This window comes from Urocitellus parryii, chromosome 6, assembly GCF_045843805.1.
Source record: "Urocitellus parryii isolate mUroPar1 chromosome 6, mUroPar1.hap1, whole genome shotgun sequence".
Lineage (NCBI taxonomy): Eukaryota > Metazoa > Chordata > Mammalia > Rodentia > Sciuridae > Urocitellus > Urocitellus parryii.
Window position 1 is genome coordinate 172,301,310 of NC_135536.1, and position 20,046 is coordinate 172,321,355.

The window sequence follows — 20,046 nt, forward strand, 5'->3', positions numbered from 1 at the left end:
TCCTGATCATTATTAGATCTAGGAATTAGGGATTCTCTGAAAAAACAATTTCCCAGACAACATTGAGTCGGGCCAGGCAGGGGAAAGATAGGGAACCCTCAGGATGAGCAGGGTCAGGCTTCGGATCCCACTGGGCTTCAGGTCTAGACAGGGGTGCTGCATCTTCTCCCTCTTGTATTCTGCCCCACCCCACTCTGGAAGTCCTCAGACATGGGTGTGTAGAAAAGCGTGCATACTCCAAGCACCTGTACCTTAAACCTAGAGGTAAGGGGACCCAAGTCGTCCTGCCAAAGGTGAGGCAGTGCTGCCCCCCAGAACACCAGGGAGAAGGATGCAGAGAGTCGGGGGTCTTAGCATGGACACATAAGCTGAGTCCCAGGAGGTCCCAGGCAGTAGGAGGAAGGCACTGGTGAGCACCTGGCACTGAGAGGCAGGGTCCCTTCAGGAGCAGGAGCCACTCAGGAGCATCCATAATGACCTATTGGATTTCAGGCTTGTTATAGTCATTGTCTCCTTTACTCTCCCCTAGCATACTGCAGAGGAGGAAGTCTTATCCCAGGTACAGCGGGGGCAAAACTAGAGCTAGGGAGCTCTGGGGACCTGCCCAGCTCCTCAGCGCACCCTCTTGGTAGGTTGGGACACTCAACGTTCCTCCTTTCCCAGTGCCATCTGCAGAGTGGTACAAGGACAGGTGCTCTGTGCGTGCGGACAACAAAGGACATGGGAAGCCATGTGGCTGTTCCTCCTCCCGCCCAGAAACCTGCCCACCATATTCCCCTTCCATCAAATCCCTGTCCGAGCCCAGGACCCATCATCCCACCTTCCCTGACAAAGAGGTAGTTATTGACCTGAATCTACATGGTTTCCTGAAAGAAATCAGGAAATGATTCTTTTGCTGGGTGCAGGTGTGATGTACTAAGGTGCACATCGCACTGCATTTGGTCTACCCTGTGGCACGTATATTAATAAAGGTGTGCAATGGGTGGCCCTTGAAGGAAATGACCAGTCCCTCCCCCACACTGAGGAGGCCCCAGGACCCCTCCTCCTCCCTCTGCTGAGTAGCACTTAGTGAGGCTGCTGCAGAGTGAGGCCACCAGCCAGCCACACCAGGGTCTCAGGGTCAGGAGTCTGGGGCACATCCTGCCTGTTTTGGGACTCCCAAAGACCATCACTAAGGCCCAGGAAGCCACGAGGGGCCTAGTGGACCAGTGCAGGCCTAGGGAGGCCTTGTTCCTCGAGGCCCGTCCAATTTCTTCTAAAGATGCAGCACAACACCCCCTTAACCTTTGCTGTCTGTGCTCCTGGTTTCTATTTCACAATCTTGAAGCAAATTGCCTGCCACTCTGTCACTGTCACTTCCTCTTGCAACTAGGGAGGCAGAGTGTCAGTTCTCTCCATAGAGCAGAGCAGGGATCTCCCAGCACAGACCCTGGGACAGAGCAGGCTCCTCAGGGCTCCACCATGTCTGCGCCTGCCTCCTGGCCCCAGCGTCCCTGTCCTGTCCTGCTGCTGACCCTCCTGCTGGGACTCACAGGTGAGTGAGCACTGTCTGGGGAGAGTCCTCTGTCCTGGCCCTTGGGTCAGTTCTGCCCATGGACTCCCAGGGACTCAGGACAAGCACAGGCTCTGCCATGGAGGCTGGGACAGGGCATTCTCTGGAGCCCAGACCAAGGGTCCTGAGCTCTGTCTCTGGGAGGCCTCCCCTGCAGCTGGGGCCAGAGGCGTCACATCAGCTGATGCTTCACACAGCAGTGACAAGAATCACCTGCATATTATAATACTTCAGCTCACAAAATACATTTCCAGGAAGATCAATCTTTATATCCTGATAACTCTTGAGACCCCAAGAGGCAAGGTGACCTTCCCAAGGCCATGGAAGGAGCTCAGAGGCAGCTGAAGTCTGCCTGGCTCTCAGCCCCAAACCGTCTGGGTCCGAAGTTGATGTGGAGCCTGCGGAAGCTCAGCCTCCATCCTTCCCCTGCGCGGTGCCTCACTTTCCCTCTGCCCCAGCTTCTTCCTCTGCTGTGAACTAGGTCTTCACATTCATTCCTCGGCTCTCTCTCTCTCTCTCTCTCTCTTTTTCTCTCCCCCCCCCTTTTTTTTGGTACTGGGGCTTGGGCCCACAAGTACTCTACACCTAGCTATATTCCCAACCCTTCTTATGTTTTTATTTTTATATTTTATCTCCCCACCCCCCCATTTAAAATTTTTTATTAGTTCTTTTAAGTTATAAATGATGGTAGGATGTCTTTTGACATGTCATACATACCTGGAGTATACCTTCCCACCCTTGTGGTTGTACATGATGTGGAGTCGCACTGGTCGCGTGTTCACATATGAACACAGGAGACTTATGACCAATTCATCTACTGTCTTTCCCATTCCCATCCCCTCTTCTTTCCCTTTATTTCCATTTTCGAATCTGATGAACTTCTATTCTTCCCTCCCCACCCTCCCTTGTGGTGTGCTAGCATCTATCAGAGAGAACATTTGGCATTGGGATTGGATTATTACACTGAGCATGATAGTCTCCAGTTCCATCAATTTACTGGAGTTGCCATAATTTCATTCTTCTTTATGCTTGAGTAATATCCCATTGTGTATATAAGCCTGGGACACTTTTTTATCCATTCATCTGTTGAAGGGCACCTAGGTTGGTTCCATAGCTTAGCTACTATGAATTATGAATTAAACATTGATGTGGCTGTGTCACTGTAGTATGCTGACTTTTAATCCTTTGGGTATAAACTAAGGAGTGGGATAACTGGGTCAAATGTGGTTCCATTCCAAGTTTTCTGAGGAACCTCCTTTCTACTTTCCAGAGTGGTTGTACCAATTTGCAGTCCCACCAGCAGTGTGTAGGAGTGCACCTTTTTCCCTCACATCCTCGCCAACATTTATCATTACTTTTGAACTTTTGATAATTGCCATTTTGACTGAAGCAAGATAAAATCTTAGAGTAGTTTTGATTTTCATTTCTTTAATTGCTAGAGAAGTTGAACATTTTTTTCATAAATTTGTTGACTGATTCCATTTCTTCTTCTGTGAAGTGTCTGGTCAGTTTCTTTGCCCATTTATTAATTGGGCTATTTATTTTTTGAGTGTTAAGTTTTTTGAATTCTTTCTGTATCCTTGAGATTAATGCAGTATCTGAGATACCCAAGTTGCTTTGGCTACAGCTGGGTGCCTTCATGCCCAGAAACCTCTTCCTCTTTAAGAAGTTTCTCATTTTCTGCTTCATGGGAACTGCTCCTTGGTAGGGCTGTCATAACAAAGTGACAATGTGCTGCCAGATCTTTTCTCAAGGTTCTGAAGTCTGGAAGTGCAAGGTCCAGACTTTGGCAGTTTGCTTCCTCTGAGGCCTCTCAGTGGTGGTGCCTGGCATCTCCTCTGTGTGTGAGAACTGGGGGTCTCTCCTTATGTGCCTCTGGGCATTGTGTCCTTTTGAAACGGCAGAGTCATGTTGGATTGTGACTTCACTTAACCTTAGTGACCTCACTATGCACCTCCTCCTTCTCCTTTTTCTTCTCTCTCTCTCTTCCTGCCTATTTCTTTCAATGTTGGGGATGGAATCAGGGTGTTCTAATTGGAGAGAGCATCTCCCTAAGTTGTGGAGGCTGGCCTTGAACTTGCAATCCTCCTGCCTCAGTCTCTGAGTAGCCGGGATTGCAGGTGTGACCACCATGCCCACCTTTCCCAGACCCTCTGGACTTTCCTGCAGAGACCTTAACTTCCCTCTTCCCAGGACAGGAAGGGCTGGAGGGCTTCTCTTGGCAGAGTCCAGGACAGCCCCTGCTCACAGCTCCCACAGGTTGCTTCCCTCCCTCCCCTTCTTTGGCCATGAAGCCTACACTGAGACCCCTCAACCCTCCTGGTTCCCCACTGTGGTCCTGTTGTGATGCCACCTTACAAGTCCTAAGGGGCAGACTCCACCTAAAGTGATTCCAGTTACACTGCACCCAAATGAGCACCCAGGTCACCGAGTGAGCCTTCCCCTGGGCAGGCACAGGGTTAGCACTGTGTGCTGTAGCTAGTCTAGCCCCAGGACAGCCCTCTGTGACCCGTGGTTGCATCATCCTCTAGCTGCAGAAGGGAACAGGCAGAGAAGGGAACTTGCCCACTGTCCCCTTCCCCAGGCAGTGCAGTAGCTGGGATTCAAATCCAGACCAGCCAGTTCCAAATGTCTTTGTTCTTTCTTTCTTGTTTTCTGAGACTGTGGATTGACCCAGGCCCATGTGCATGCTCAGTACATGACTTAACCCGTGAGCTGTGACCCCACACCCCCAGATTGCTTTCTTTTAACCATGTTGAACTACTCTGCTTCTCAGTGGAGGCTAATTGCAGAAAAACAATTGAAAACAGAGTCACCAGTAGAGAAAGAATTATCACCTGTTATACCACTCATACAGCCAGAACTGGATCTCTGGCTGTACTCGGTGTTCACTAACAATGTGCTGCCAGATATTTTCCTGAGCGTCCCCATGTATTATAACTTACTACATATGCTGGGTGTGATGGCACATACCTGTAATCCCAGGAAGATGATGAGTTCAAAGCCAGCCTCAGCAAAAGAGAGGCCCTAAGCGACTCAGTGAGACCCTGTCTCTAAATAAAATACAAAATAGGGCTGGGGTGTGGCTCAGTGGTTGGGTGTCCCTGAGTTCAATCCTTGGTACCTCCTAAAACAGTTTTTAAAAATCAGTGCCTTGTCGGTTTACACAAGGCTGAGATTCACTGTGGGGTATTCACATGTTCATAGGAAAGTTAGTTCAGACTCATTCCTCTGTTCTTCCCTTATTAAGTCCCCCTCTCCCCCATCCCCTTCCTAGGCTCCACTGATCTCTTTTATTTTGGATTAGTTTCCACATATCAGAGGACACATTTATGACTTCCTGGATCTGGCTTTTTTCATCCAGCATCATGGTTTTTAGTTTCATCCATTTACTGGCAAATGCCATAATTTCATTTGTTTTTAAGGTTGAGTATTACTCCATTTTCTTTATCCATTCATCTGGAGACAGGCAATGAGTTTGGCTTTATAGCTTGGATATTGTGAATCATGTTGCTATAAATACTGATGAGGCTGTAACCTTATATTATGCTGATTTTAGATTTTTGAATATATACCAAAGAGTGGGATAGTTGGGTCATATGATGGCTTTGTTCCCAGATTTTTGTTTTATGTTTATTTGTTCCTTTAAGTTAAAACACGACAATAAAGTGTATTTTGACATATTGCACATACAAGGAGTATATCTTCTCATTCACATGGTTGAACGTGATGTGGAGTTACACTGGTCGCGTATTCATATATAAACATAGGAAAGTTATGTCCGATTCATTCCACTGTCTTTCCCATTCCCATCCTCCTCCTTCCTTCATCCCACTTTGTTGAATCTCTGCTCTCCACGGTAGTTGCCCTCATTTGCAGTCCCACCAGCAATGTATGAGTCACCTTTTCCCACATCCTCACCAACACTTATTATTGGTATATTTGGTATTTGGCATTCTGACAGGAGTGAGATGAAATCACAGTGTAGTTTTTTTTCTTTAATTTTTAGTTGTAGATGGACACAATACTTTTATTTATTTATTTTTATGCGGTTCTGAGGACTGAACCTCACTTGTGATAGGCAGTGCTCTACCACTGAGCCACAACACCAGCCCCACACAGTGTGGTTTGGATTTGCATTTCCCCGATTGCTAAAGATGTTGAACACTCTTTCACATATTTATTAAGAAATTTGTATTTCTTCTTTTGAGAAGTGTCGAGTTCTTATGCCATGTATTAATTGGGTTATTTATTTATTTATTTCAGGTGTTAAGATTTTTGAGTCCTTTATCTATTCTGGATATTACTGCCCTATCTGAGGAGCAGGTGGTGAAGATTCCCTGTTCTCTAGGATGTCTCTCCATGCAATTAATTGTTTCTTTTGCTCTGTAGAAGCTTTTTAATTTGCATCCCATTTATTGATTTTTGGTTTAATTTCTTATGCTTTAGGAGTCTTTTTAAGGAAGTCAACCCCTGGGCTGATATGTTGAAGTGTTGGTTCTACATTTTTTTCTAGCAGTTTCTGAGTTTCTGCTCTTCTTCCCCAGGTCTTTGATCCACTTTGAGTTGACTTTTGTGCAGGGTGAGAGGGACCCAGTTCCACACATGGAGGTCCAGGTTTCTAGCCCCAGGTATCCAGGAGGCCATGTGCTCTCCAGTGAGTGATTCGAGTACCTCCTTGTCCCTCTTCCTGTGGTCTTGTCCAGGGTCTCCGAGTCCCACGTGGCTCAGTCTCTCCCTGCTGAGGCCCAGCATTCTCCACATCATTCTCCTCAAACGCAGTGCCCACCTGTGGCCTGGTTCTTCTTTGTGAGGAGTGAGTGCTGGCCCCTCTGCTTGGCCACCGTGGAACCTCCCTATAGGAACTGTTTCACTTGTGGGTTTATAGGGGTTTGTTCATCCAGTCACCTTTAAGTCCCCCAAAGGAACATTTGTTTTAACTTATTATTCCTTATGTTAGAGCTCCTTGCCCACTCTGGAGTGGGCTTTTATAGCCATGAGACCACAACTGTGGGAAATATTGGCAAGGCTTCAAATAAATGCCTATATTTTTTTTCTGTTTTATATTTAGTTGTTTCTAAAGATTATAGGGGACATCGTGTCTTAGTTTATTCTCACCTATAACTATAATTTAATTCTTCTTATTGCTGAAGGACATGAAATTTTGAGAATTGGTACATGTAGGCTATTTCCAACTATATTGTAGTCACACAAAACAAAATCAGCATGCTTTATATCGTATGATATTGTTTGTTGTATAAAATATTTAATATAAAAGTGTAACCTATAAATTTAGGGTTTCCAATCAAGCCAAATTATGAAAGTTGGAGTTGGCTTAGTCACATAGTATGCATGCCTCTACACTACTGCATTTATTACATAACTATACTAAGAGGTTACCTATGCTCTTTATTCCTGCTTATTTTCTCCCCTGTATTATATTTTTAACTTAAAAAGTAGCCTAAGGCTGCCATCATGTTTACTAGATTTTCCATGAGCTCAGAGCACAAGGTTTAAGTTCCTTTTGGCTGCTTTTGACTTAGCAGGTGTCTAAAGTGGCAGCCTCTCCCCTCTCTTTCCCCCTGTGTTATGCCTTTACCTACCTCAGCAGTGGTGTTCAGTCCCTGCCTCTAAGAAGAAAGAGAAAGATCTGGTGACTCCAAGGAATAGCCTGTCCCTAGGGTGACACCACCAAAGGATAATCTTTCCCTTCATCCATTATTTGTCCTCTTAAACAAAACCTTCCACATGGCTAATACCTGCTGGTGGACAAATCTCCCCCTTTCTCTTTGAATGTCTACCTGGCAAGTCCCTGGTGGTCTAGGGTGGCCACTGTGGGGCATGCCCTCCTCTGTAGGGTACAGCAGTGAGACTCAGAGGGGATTACGGTTTGTGTGTGAGGGGTTCCCTGGAAAGCTCCTGTGTTCAGCAACGCAGCAGGGTCAGAGAGGAAATGACAAATCATGGAACCTCAACCTGATCCAGGTGTTGATCCATTTTTTGGAACTGTGATTTGAATGGGTCATACCCATAGGCAGGTGGGGACTTGCTGGGGGCAGCAGGTCATTGAGACATGCCTACAGGATGATATTTTGGCCCTGGACACTCATGTGTCCTCCATGATCCTGGCTTCCCACCCTGGCTGCCATGGACTGAGCAGGTGTCCACCACACGCCCTCCTGCCATGGACGACCTGCCTTGGTGCCAGCTTAAGGGGAACTGACCTCTGAAACTGTGAGCCCCCAATAACCTTTCCTCCACCAAGTTGTTCTTGTCAAGTACTTTAGTCACAGCTACCCAAAGTTGAGTAATGCGGAGGGGCTAGGGTGGTCATCCAGGGGAGCAACGGTGGTCTCAACTGTGTTTTTAATTATTTTATTTTGTGACAGTTTAAGTTAAGGGAGGAGAGGCTCCTAGCCTGTCACTGGTAGCAGCACTTCAAAGTCCAAGCACATTGCCCAGGGAGATTTGTAACCTCAAATTATTTCTTCGGGCGTCTGTAGGAGAGAGGGCTCAAATTGCTCCTTCCCCTGTTCCCTTGTACCAGGAGCCACCCGTCACCCTGGATGGCAGCCATGGGTGCGGTGGGTGGTGGGGATCAGCAGCATCCAGGAAGCAGCAGAGACTGGGCTGCCCGCAGAGCAGCAGAAACTCCATTGACGGATGTCATGCAGGACTGTCCTTGGGAGGGGGACCAGTGAGGTCAAGAGGAAAGAGAACAAATTATCTTTCTCACAAACACCACACACCACACGCTGGCCACGGTGGATAGGCTCCTCCTCCTGTATGTGGAGATTTATCCTCATTGTTCTGCCCTCTTGCCTCCCCCATGCCATGTCCTTCCCTAGCTCTTACCCTCTGCCCACCTGCCCACGGATCACGGAGGCAAGAGGGAGGAGGGACAGGAGGATGGGAAACAGGGGGAAGCAGCCCAGGCAGCCCCCTGGGTGTGGAGAGCAGGGAACAGCCTCCTAAGGAAACAGCTCTCACGAGGACCCCTGGGTGGAGGCCCAGTGACAGAGAATTTGTCTTCTGATGTTCATGACCATAACAGATAGATTTCTGTTGCTGTAGGCACAAGGTGTGCAGTGCTTTGTCTCAGCAGCATTAGAAACTTACACAAGGTGGTTGTACTGTGGGGAGAGATGTGAGGGGCTTCAGCAATGCTTCATTTCTTACTTGAGCTTCACATTCATTGCTGTATGCACCATGATCACTCCAGGCTGAAGGAGGGAACCCCATCATGAGCTGGAATCTCTGTGGAACAGGGAACCTGAGCAGAGACTCATGTCAAATGCATGTCCCATGAACTGTACCCACCACTTCCCCCAAACTCAGGAGACCCAAGAGCCACAGGACCCCACACAATGTCTTGGTCCATGAAGTGCCAGAAACCTTGTGGTCAGAAAGGGAAGATCAACAAACAGTTGGTGACACATGAGAGCTCAGGGGAGGGCTCAGGCCCTCAAGTCCCCTCCCTCCACCTTGCTCAGGGCTCTGGGCCTCAGGGGCAGGTGACTCACAGTGTGGAGGTGCAGGCCAGGGGAGGCTCAGTGTGAGGACACGCCCTGTGCTGAGCTCAAGGCCACTCTGTGGGCACTCAGTCAGTGACAGGCTTTGCTGATACCACGTGATAAACCAAGGGGATCCCCAGGATGAGCAATGACCACCCTGTGTCTCCCCCAGGAGCGGCTGCACAGGAGCTGCAGGTGATCCAGCCTGAGAAGTCAGTGTCTGTCGCTGCTGGAGAGTCGGCCACTCTGCACTGCACTGTGACCTCCCTGCTCCCCGTGGGTCCCCATTGGTGGTTTAAGGGGGCAGGGCCAGGCCGGGAGTTGATCTACAACACCAAGGAAGGCCACTTCCCCCGAGTCACAAATCTCTCAGATGCCACAAAGAGGGACAACAGGGACTTTTCCATCCGCATCAGTAATGTCACCCCAGCAGACGCCGGCACCTACTACTGTGTGAAGTTCCAGAAATCGACCCCTGTTGATAAGGAGTATAAGTCTGGAGGAGGCACCGAGTTGTCTGTGCGAGGTGAGTGCAGCTGCCTCCTCCTCCCTGGAGTGGGACAGGAGGTCAGGGTCACGCCCTCCACCCTGGGGGCCACAGCTGAGAAGCAGGAGCAGCACTGGGTGCTCATGTCATGACCTGCGGTCACCCCTTCTGCAGGTCAGGGAGGCAGAGGCCTGTGGAGGCCGTGCTATTTGGTCCAGGCTCCATGGCTGGTAAATGGGGGGCATCTGCACCCCTCACCTGCCTGCTCCACAGCCCTGACCTTTTCCAGTCTGGCCTGCCCTGTGGCTCCCCAGCTGAGGGCTCTGAGGGTTTGAGGGACTTGCCAATCACAGAGCCAGACTGTGTCTGCTGCCTTTAGAAAGCACTGCCCCGTGGGGGTGAGCCTTCTCTTTTTGCCAGTGTGAAGGTATCCCTTGTGCCAATCTGTGCTCTGACTGCTATGAAACAGTAGGGAAATTTCTGCCCCTCCCTGAGGACCAGGCCTCCAGAGCAGGGAGGGGGCAGGGCATGCTTTCCTTCCTTCCCCTCCTGGAACAGCACCTGAGAGGATTCTGACAGGCTCAGGTTCCCTGTAGACCTGGGGCCCTGGTGGAGGAGCTGCCAAGAGGTTGGAGCCTTTGCCCTGGGTCTGCCTGTAAATCCCTGTGTCTCAGGGACCAGCCCTCCAGGCCCTGCAGGGCAGGAGCAGAGCTGGGTCACTCACCAGGCAACGTTCCCCATCTGGGTGACACAGGGGTCCCAGTTCAGGAAGCACAGGTGCTCACTGTGTGGTTCCTACAAGAGGCCCTGCATGCCCTTCCTAAGCCATGAGGCTGAGGTGGTCAGCACACATGGACCTTCACACCTGTGCCCACCCCTGTTGACCCTGGGGAGCTGGAGGCCCAGCAGGCCCTCTCTCTCACAGCACATTAATGCCAGGAGGGGACAGAGCCCAACCTGACTCCAGCCCAGGCTCCTGCTGCCCTGGGAATAGACACTGTCCCCACAGAGGAGCCAGGGCACAGGAGGGGCTCAACACAGACCCTGACCTGACCCACTGGGCAGGGAGCAGAGTCTCTGCTCCTCCTCCTTCTCCCAAGGTTCAGGACGACACTCACATTCACACCCTGAAGCCCACAGTGAGTGGGGAACCTCTATTGAGAATACCATGCTAAACAAAATAAATCAATCCCCAAAACCAAAGGCCGAATGTTCTCCCTGATAAGTGGATGCTGATCCATAACGGGGTCGGGGGGCATGCGAGGAATGGAGGAACTTCGATTGGGCAAAGGGGATGGAGGGGAGGGTTGGGGACATGGGTGTAGGAACGTTGGTGGAATGAGACAGACATCATTACCCTAGAGACATGCGTGACTGCACACATGGTGCCAGTCTACATCGTGTACTACCAGAGAAATGAAAAGCTGTGCTCCATTTGTGTATAAGGAACTGAAATGCATTCTGCTGTCAAGTATAACTAATTAGAACAACAACAACAAAACTCTTGAACGTCGGCCATGGTCTCCTTCCACAGGGAGATCAGCACACTCAGAGCTACTCTGTTGTTTGAACAAGGGCAAAGGACTTCAACCTATGGGGATATTGTAGCTGGTCTTGTTGTCACGGTGGGTGGGATCAGGGACGCCCCACTTGCTGTGTCTAGATATCACATGGGAAACTGAAGACAAGTTTGCCCAGACCCAGGCTTCACCTAGAAATTTTGCTTTAAAATGTCTGCCGTGGGTCTAAGGTTCTGTTTCACGGCCAGGGCGGGCAAGCCCTGGACAACCCCTGGGATGTTCTGAAGACACAGAGAGAAAGCTGGTGTCTCCCTCTGGTCATGAAGGAGAGCGCGGGAACCCTTCTTGTGTGCAGAAGTTTCAGAACAGCACGTGCTGAGCTCAGCTCCCTGGGCCTGTGGCAGGTTTCCCTACACATCCCGCTCACGTCCAGGGTCAGCCCAGGACCCCATCAAATAGGTGTCTGGAGCCACTGTGCCCTGGCTCTTCAGCACACAGCCCTCCCTGCCTTGGTGACCCAGAATGTCACTGAGGCATCTGTCCCTTGTCCCTTCACAGAGCCCCTCTTTATGGAAACAGCTTCTCTGGATGAAACCCCTGTGATGCTGTTCATGATGTGAGAAGCACTTTGCCACCTTGTTTCCTGTGGGGACTCTTAAGAACACAGGGAGAGGGCGGGGGTGCAGCTCAGTGCTGGTTCCTGCTGAGCACCCTGAGGCCCTGGGTAGACTCTCAGTCCCTGGGGGGGGGCAGGGAAACAGGCGGAGCCCCGTCATCCTGTGGTGTCTGCTCCTCCTCTCACCCACGTTCTCCTGGGGGCTGCAGGAACAGGATGGAGGCTTTTCCTGGGGTCCCCACTCCATTTGTTGCTGTTTCTTCTAATGAATGTGTGGTTCCAGAAGGAGTGATGATACAGGCACAGGTGTCATTTATTAGGCTCCTACTGCATGCCAGCGCTGTCCCTTGCCATCATTTTCTACAAAAGGGACACTGAGACTGACCAGAAAAAGAACAGGTGTGGATGACAGGAGTCTGATCTCTTCCCTCTCCCCCAGCCTGGTGCCCGTGGCCAGCCATGCCCCTCTCTAAGCCTTATCCTATAATGGGATCTCACTAGGACCTCTTCTTGGGCAGGTGGTTATCAAGGGCTGAGAGGCTCTGAGGGCTCAGGCCAGCTTCAGGATGCTGAGCAGCTCTTGATAAGAGGCCACTGACTAGAGTCCTTATCCCCTGTAAGGACTTCCATGCTGCTGGGGTCTGGGTGACTCCACTTTTTCAGTGACACCCTACACATTGTGCTCTGTAAGTGTTGGGCATGTCAGGCAGGGAGGTCAATATTTGCTGATAGAAACCTTCATGATATTTGCTGCCTGGCGACAGCTGTAGAAGGTGCTGGGTGGTGGTGAGCAATCTGGAGACACCAAGGGACCCGTCTGAGGACCTGTCCACAGGAAAGCAGCCTCCTGATGCTCTCCCCTGAGGGCCCTCAGGACCTGCTCAGGGGCCTGGGTCTGCATCTCTTGTAATTAGCCATCAGTTATGAACTCATCCCTGTTTAGTGACCTGTGACTCCAATGCCAAGTGACCCAGGGAAGCCCACATTCAGAAAGCACCCCTTCATCCTCTCCCTCCCACATCCAGGTCTTGGCCCAGGTGAGGCCCATGGCATGTTGGTGGAAAGAGGAACAAGTGGGCTGAGTTGATGAATCCTGCACAGAACAATGTCTTGGAGAAGGAGGGACCTGGGCTTTTATTTTTTTGTTTTGTTTTGTTTTTGCTTTGAAAAGGATTGAAACCAGGGGTACTTTAAGACTGAGCTACTTCCTCAGCACATTTCATCATTTATTTTGAGGAAGGTTCTGTCTAGGTTTCCCAGTCTGATCTTAAATTGCAGTCCCCCTGCCTCAGCCTCCCCAGTCTCTGGGCAACAGGCCTGACTATTTGCTGAGATTCCAGGGGCAGCTCTGTGTGATCCAAAGACAACAGTGTTCAGTGTGGCCTGGGAGGAGATTTGCCAACCACCCCATCCCACAGATGAGGTGCTGGGCCAGGTCTCACCATGGAGAGCTGGTTCCCATGTTCACTTTGGTGTCCTGGTATGGTTTGTCCCCTTCATTTGTTTCTAAATATGACTCCCCTTGGTGTCAAGCATTCCAGGGCAGGCCAGCAGGACACAGTTGTTAACAAAGAGTGAGACAGGGCAGTGAGCTCTTCCCTGGGCCTAAGTTGGTAGCAATGCTCTGGTGCTGAGAGAAGGCTCTGACCTCAGGCCTGGAGCAGCACCTGGGCTGACATTCCTCACTGTGTTGCTAGACAGCTGTGCTCACTCAGGGACATGAGGGTAGGGACACCACACGGGGACACTCAGCACCCAGAGAGCTTTATTAGGAGCATTAAAAACATCTTGTCTTGTCGTTTTTGGTGTAGCCCAGTGACAGAGCATGTGCTTAGCATGCACCTGGGCTCAATCCCCAGGACAGCAAATAAGAACACCAACAATAACGTCAAAGACGATCCTTAACAGTGTCACTCACTTGTGCTCAGAAGGTGCCTCCCGATCATCTCACTTGTCTGTCAATCCCCTTCACAGCCAGACCTTCTGCCCCCATGGTGTCAGGTCCTGGGACCAGGGCCACACCTGGGCAGACGGTGAGCTTCACCTGCAAGTCCCACGGCTTCTCCCCCCGGAACATCACCCTCAAGTGGTTCAAAAATGGGAATGAGCTCCCGCACACCCAGACCAGCGTGCACCCCATGGGAGAAAGTGTGTCCTTCAATGTGTCCAGCACAGCCCAGGTGACCCTGGCCCCTGGGGACGTGCACTCTCAAGTCATCTGTGAGGTGGCCCATGTCACCCTACAGGGGAGCCCTCTTCGTGGGACAGCCAACTTGTCTGACACCATCCGAGGTACAGGACCCTGATCCCCACCTCAGCCCACACTGCCCATCCAGCCTGCTGCTCCCCAGGGGCCTTGTTCCAGGACCTCAGTAGCCTGGGCTGTAGCTCCCAGCAGTGCTGTCCCCTGCCATCACATGTGGACTTCCACCATGTGGCCAGCATGTGCTAGTGGCTTCATTTCATTGAACATCAGCAACTACCACTGCTGAGCTCCTCCCAGAGACGAGCCTTGAAGTGCAGGGAGGTTCCATCTATTTGCTCACTTCCTGCAGCAGCCTGTCAGCCTCACTCACTTACCCTCAGGGGAGCTGCTGGTCCCTTGGCACCTGTGGGTGGCAGGCCGTGTGGTTAGTGATTCACTCCTGTGCAAACCCCCAGTGTCTGAGCCTCTCTGCATGCCTGGCCCTGTCCCGAGGGAGGCCCTTGCCCTGCTGGGAGGAGCTCAGCATCTGTCCCATAAGGTCACAGCTTCTCCCTGTGCTGTTTCAGTTCCGCCCACCGTGGAGGTCACCCCACAGCCCACCATGGCAGGGAACCAGGTGAACGTCACCTGCCAGGTGAAGCATTTCTACCCTGAGAGCCTACAGGTGACCTGGGTGGAGAATGGAAATGTGTCCAGGACAGAAACAGGCTCCACCCGCCCAGAGAACAAGGACAGGACCTTCAATCTGATGAGCTGGCTGCTGGTCAACTCCTCTGGGCACAGGGAGGATGTGACGTTCACCTGCCGGGTGGAGCATGACGGTCAACCAGCCACCACCAGGAGCTACACCCTGAAGGTCTCTGCTGGCCCCAGGGAGCAAGGCCCTGACAACACCCCTGGTGAGTCCTCCACGCTGGCTGACTGGATGCTTTAAACTTCACCTTGACTCTGTGTGTTGTGATGTGAGAACAGTGACCCCCTTCCCCCAGGGCACCCAGAGCCTGGGAACACAGCAGCGTCTTAGTCAGCGCCCCACACCCACACTCTGGGGGTCTCCTCTGTGGGTTTGGGCACACATCTCATGGGGCCTTCAAACAGGGACACTAAGGAGGAAGGGGGGATGGGGGATGGGTCTGTCCTGGCCGCCATCACTTGCCTTCTTCACCTGACCCTTGTCACATCCTCATGACCCTCTCTCTCCTCCTCTCTTTACCCAACTTAGAGGTTACCCCCCCACACACAGTGCCATAGAACCAGGTGACTGTCACCTGCCAGCCAAAGAAGTCCCCCCCCCCCAGCCTGCATGTGACCTGGTTGGAGAATGGAATTGTGTCCATGACAGATACTACCTCAGTCATCCCAGAGAACAAGGAAGAAAGCTGTAACCACATGAGCAGTCTCCCGCAGAACTCATGTGCCCAGGGTGGGGACATGGTGCTCACCTGCCTGGAGGTACATGAAGGGCAACCAGCCACCTCCAGCAGCCGTAGGCTGGATGTCTCTGTCCTCCAGAAGGAGCAGGGTGCAGACACCTCCCTGTGGGGTCTCCACTCCAGCTGGATGGGTCTCTTTCATATCTTTTCTATTTTTTATAGTGGTCAAGGTAGTAGTCATGTTTATTAAAAATAATTTATAAGCCTATAAGTCAGCTGCAATCCCCCATCCTCAGCCCAAGAGTCTCCACTGTGAAGAACTAGGTCCATCTCTCCATGGGTCTCCTGACATAACAGATATTAAAGAAGATAAGCAGGGAGGAGGGGACCATCCTGTGCTACTCTCCTGCCTCTCTTCTCTGCACCTACCAGTTGCTCTGTTCTCCTTCCTCCTGGCCTCTCCCTCTTCCTCACCCTGTCAACCTGTGCCCAGCCTCCATTCCATATTGGAATTTTCCATACACATCTGTCTCCTTACCTAGAAAACTCTGGTCCCTGATGGATGAAATTTTGGAGAGGACCCTCTGAGGATGTGGAGACTGTTTGGACCAGGACCATAGGTGACCTTGCATAGTCTCCACAGCGGTCTCATTGGCTTCCTGATTCATGATAACTGACCCATATTAATGACCCTCAATGCATCATGACAACATGCAAATTTCTGATTGAGTGTATTTTCCTTCAACCACTGTGTGCATTAAGAGTTATTGAAAGGGAAACTATGATGGCCCTAGAGAGCAATGGGGTGTTGCTGATAATTTCTTGCCCTGCACCTGGAGATCTATCCACACTACTCTGGCAAATATAAAGTCCCTGGGGACAGAGCCAACACAGCCTATAATGCAAATTTGAGCTAATTGAGGACATGTTCCCTTTCCCATGAACATTGTCCCAAGGACCCACAGTTGGCTGAAGTCTCCATTCTGTGGACCAATGTGAATTATCTCTGTGTGTAGTCCTAGCAGCTGGTCTGGATGCCAGATGATTCTTTTTAGGTCCAGGTTCCTTCCAGCATGTCTTATCATGGGCCTCATGTGCTGGGTCAATACTGGGCCACTGGTCTGTCCCTGTTCCCTCTTGCAGGAAGAGTAATGATGAGAAGTGAATGACAATTTCCATCATAGTTGGAGATACATGGAGGCTGCTGATCCCATCTGCTAGTCACTTAGCCAGGAATGCACTCGAGTGCCAGTGGAGTCCACAGCTGGAATGGTCCAGTGATGAGGACATTCTTCTACAAATCCAACAGCTTTATCCCAGTTAATAAAATAACGACAATTTTCTCTAACCATTAAATGTGATGGGCGTATATTCCAATTTTTGAAAATTCCTTTTATAGCAGTTTTCTGTGCTCCAAAATTAGATTTAATTCATCTTTAACCTCCTTAGGAAACCCCCTGGGCATCATGAGTCCTTTTCTAAGTTTGAATTCCCTCAGAATTTTTTGGCCATTCACAGGCTAGATGTAATTTTGAGTGTACTGGGGTAGGTTGTGCTTCTTGAGGGATTTTTGGTCCATTTTATCTAAGGTGTCAACTTTATCTGTGTCTACAGATGTGCTCCTAATATCTCATCAGTATCCTTCTAATGTCTCTAGGATCTGCAGTTCTTTTTATATCTTGAGTTGGTTAATGTCTCCCTCCTCCTCCTTCTCCTCCTCCTCCTCCTCCTCCTCCTCCTCCTCCTCCTCCTCCTTCTTCTTCTTCTTCTTCTTCTTCTTCTCTCTCTCTCTCTCTCTCTCTCTCTCTTTTCCTCTCTCCCTCTCCCTCCCCCTCTTCCTCTCCCTCTCTATCTCTGTCATCAGTTTTGCAAGGGTATTTTCTATGTTATTGACCTTTCAAAGGGATGAACTTTGTGTTCCAATGATCTTCTCTATTACTTCCCTGTATTCCATTTTATTGAATTTCTACTCTTCTGTGTTTTATTGTTTACTTTATTCTGATTTCTCAGGGTTTATATGCATCTTTTTTTTATTGCTTCTGCGGAAGGAGGCTTCATTTATTGGTCTGAGACTCTCCCGCTTTCTTTGACACTCCTGGACACCTGCATGGAAACTGCATCCTGAGGGCCAGCCCACTATAAGCATGGCCTGGTGCATCCCAGGTCCTTTCTGTAATGTGGGACCACAGCACTTCTTCCTTCTGGGTTGCAGTAAGGATTACATGATGCAGGAGAAGCATTTTTGTTGGGATAGAACATGGAAGATGTCACTGGATATTTGTGGAGCAGAGTTACTCTGAGGCCTTCCTGCTGTGACTGTGATCAGCAACCCAGAGTCAACTAAGGTCTTTGTGGACTTTCATCCATAGGTCCCTAGTCTACACCTCAGTGTTCTACAACTTCCCATCAGGGCCCTATCCAAACAGAGAAAGCCCTTGAACTTGAGAATGCAATCTCCTCTGAAGCCCTGCTACTCTTAGGATTACATCCAGGAACCAGTCCTCTGTGTTTGCTGCCCTCGGGCTCCAGGAGACAGAAAAATCTACGATACTATAGAGAAGTCCCCAGGCTCTTACAATTCACCTTTACCTTCTGATAACATAAGTTAAGCTTGTCATTGTCTTTCCCCAAAGGACTGTTGCCCAGAAGCAGCCCTGACATGTCATGGCTAATTAGTACCATTTCCCAATTTATGTTCAAACACCAGACGCCATGATTCCTTTCCTGAGGTTAAGCCAGGTCACTTTTGGTGAAAGTGTGAACAACTGAAAACGTGGCTCTTGGTAAAATGCAAAGATTCCCGAGGTCTGCTGCCCAGGATCTGTTTTTGTGTGTCCAACAGAAAGACTTCAGGGGACACAGCCCTGGAGTGTCCTCTTCTGGATGGAGTTTGAGGCCCCTGACATGTAGGAGAAACTTTTTCTTTACCCAGGAGAGTGTTTTTCAGCCAGTGATTTTGTTATTTAGCCTGTATCTCCTTAGCAGGCTCCAAGGTCCTGAGACATAGGGTCATTAAGGTCATCCATGGTACTGAGTGGGCAGCCATGCTCTCCTCTCTCACTATGGAATGGCCAACACCCCATGTGCATGCCCCGTTGAAAATAGTTTTCATGGGCTGGGTCATGGCTCAGTGGTAGAGCGCTTCCCTAGCATGTCTGAAGAGGCCCTGGGTTCGATTCTCAGCACTGCATATAAATAAATGAATAAAATAAAGGTCCATCAACATCTAAAAATATTTTTAAAAAAAGAAAATAGTTTTCATGGCCCAGAGATACTGAATCATTCTTTTGGCCCCAAAGAAGATGCTCTAAGGTATCATATTACAGAACTCCAGGGAGGAGCTCCTCTGGGTTTGGATTCCTCTAAGCTGTGACCCTCCTATAACTCTTACGTCTGAGTTTCCTCATGAGGAGGAAATGGTAATCCCTCTACATGGGATGGTGAGGATCCAGGAGGGACCAGCATGGCTGGGTGGGCAATGTGCATGGAGCACACGTTTTCACCTCTCTTTAGTGAGGACACCCTGGGACCAGAGGTTGGGTGAGTGGGAATAAGGAATAAGCCAGGCTTCTGCCTTAGGCTTGACAAGGCCAGTCAGGACAGGGAGGGTGTGGACCCAGGGAGCCTCAGCTAGGACAAGTGCAGGCTTCTTGGTGTGCATGGACTCCCAGGCTCCCTTCTAATGGCTCCTCCTGTCCCTTGATTTCAGGAAGTGTGAATTATCATCTTGCTCTATACCTTGTAGTCCTGTTATTTGGCCTCAAGATCCTACTGGCCATCAGTGTCTCTGCCACCTACATCCACAGGAAGAAGAAGTTCTGATTGTAAGTCCCCAGGAGGGAGGGTGGACCACAGGTTGCTGAAGAAGGGAGGGGGCAGTGGGAGTGCAGCCCACCTGTGCACAGCTGCAGAGTCAGTGGGTCTAGAGAACCAGGCACACATCCCTCAGCACCCTCAGGATCTCATATAACTTCTGTGGGGTCCCCAGCTCCCAGGAATTGTGTGCGGTATGCAGGAGATGAGGAGGTCAAGGCTTGGCATGAGTGTCCACTGAGGCATGGGGCTCCAGAGATGATGGGCCAAAGTGGTGCAATGAAGGTCAGCAGATTTGGCGTGTCCCTTGGAGACTACCCCAAGATTAGTCCAATAGTCCATGGGCAGGAAGGGTCTACCATATGCAGCAATGTTGAGAAGTTCTAGATGGGCTGCTCAGGGCTGCTCCCTTCTGACCTTCAGTGTGGCCAAGCTGCAGGGAGAGGGAAGGACAGTCAGACACAGGAGAGGCTGAGCTGAGACCTGTCCTGGGACCGTGGGTTCCCTCAAGACAGGCATCCAAGGAGGGCCAACCAGAACCTCCCAGCTCTCAGGAGATGTGTCATAAAGGTGAGCAGATAATTGAATGTGGACATGTTTCCCACAGATCCTTCATCACTCCTTGCTGCCCGTGACCCTCAGTCTCTGCCACCGTCTTCCTGCTCCATGGTGCTCAGCCTGAGAGAAGGGGCTGCCCAGAAGCCTCTGTAGCCTCTGCTCAAATGCCTCCTCCCAGGACACCCACCAGCCCACGGGCCCCTGTTGCTCCCCTGCCCAGTCCTCGATGCCTCACGACCCAGTCTGCACTCATGGTGCTGTGCAGGGGCCTGGCACCTGCCTCTGGGCACCAACTCATGACACCCCCCAGAATGTGACAAGGAAGCCCAATCTGAACATGTCACGATGGCTCTCCTCATTGCCTTGGGTTTGGCCATCAAACTCCCCAAGTCATTGCTCTCAAGAAT

At 50.4% G+C, this 20,046-nt stretch overlaps 1 protein-coding gene across 1 annotated transcript; it reads left to right on the top strand.

Annotated features, from left to right (window-relative positions):
* Positions 1 to 1,461: 1,461 nt before the first annotated feature.
* Positions 1,462 to 19,090, top strand: LOC144255460 (signal-regulatory protein beta-1-like). Its single transcript, XM_077800165.1, has 7 exons — positions 1,462 to 1,534; positions 9,239 to 9,592; positions 13,664 to 13,981; positions 14,462 to 14,820; positions 17,020 to 17,043; positions 17,133 to 17,142; positions 18,978 to 19,090. Exons 1-7 carry the CDS (start codon positions 1,462 to 1,464, stop codon positions 19,088 to 19,090), a joined length of 1,251 nt encoding a protein of 416 aa, XP_077656291.1.
* The last annotated feature ends 956 nt before the right edge of the window (positions 19,091 to 20,046 follow it).

Coding starts and splice junctions, on each gene's coding strand:
- LOC144255460 (XM_077800165.1), top strand. CDS start 1,462: ATGTCTGCGCCTGCCTCCTGGCCCCAGCGTCCCTGTCCTGTCCTGCTG. Junction 13,982..14,461: donor CTTGTCTGACACCATCCGAG/GTACAGGACCCT, acceptor GTGCTGTTTCAG/TTCCGCCCACCGTGGAGGTC. Junction 14,821..17,019: donor CCTCCACGCTGGCTGACTGG/ATGCTTTAAACT, acceptor TCCTCCTCCTCC/TCCTTCTTCTTCTTCTTCTT.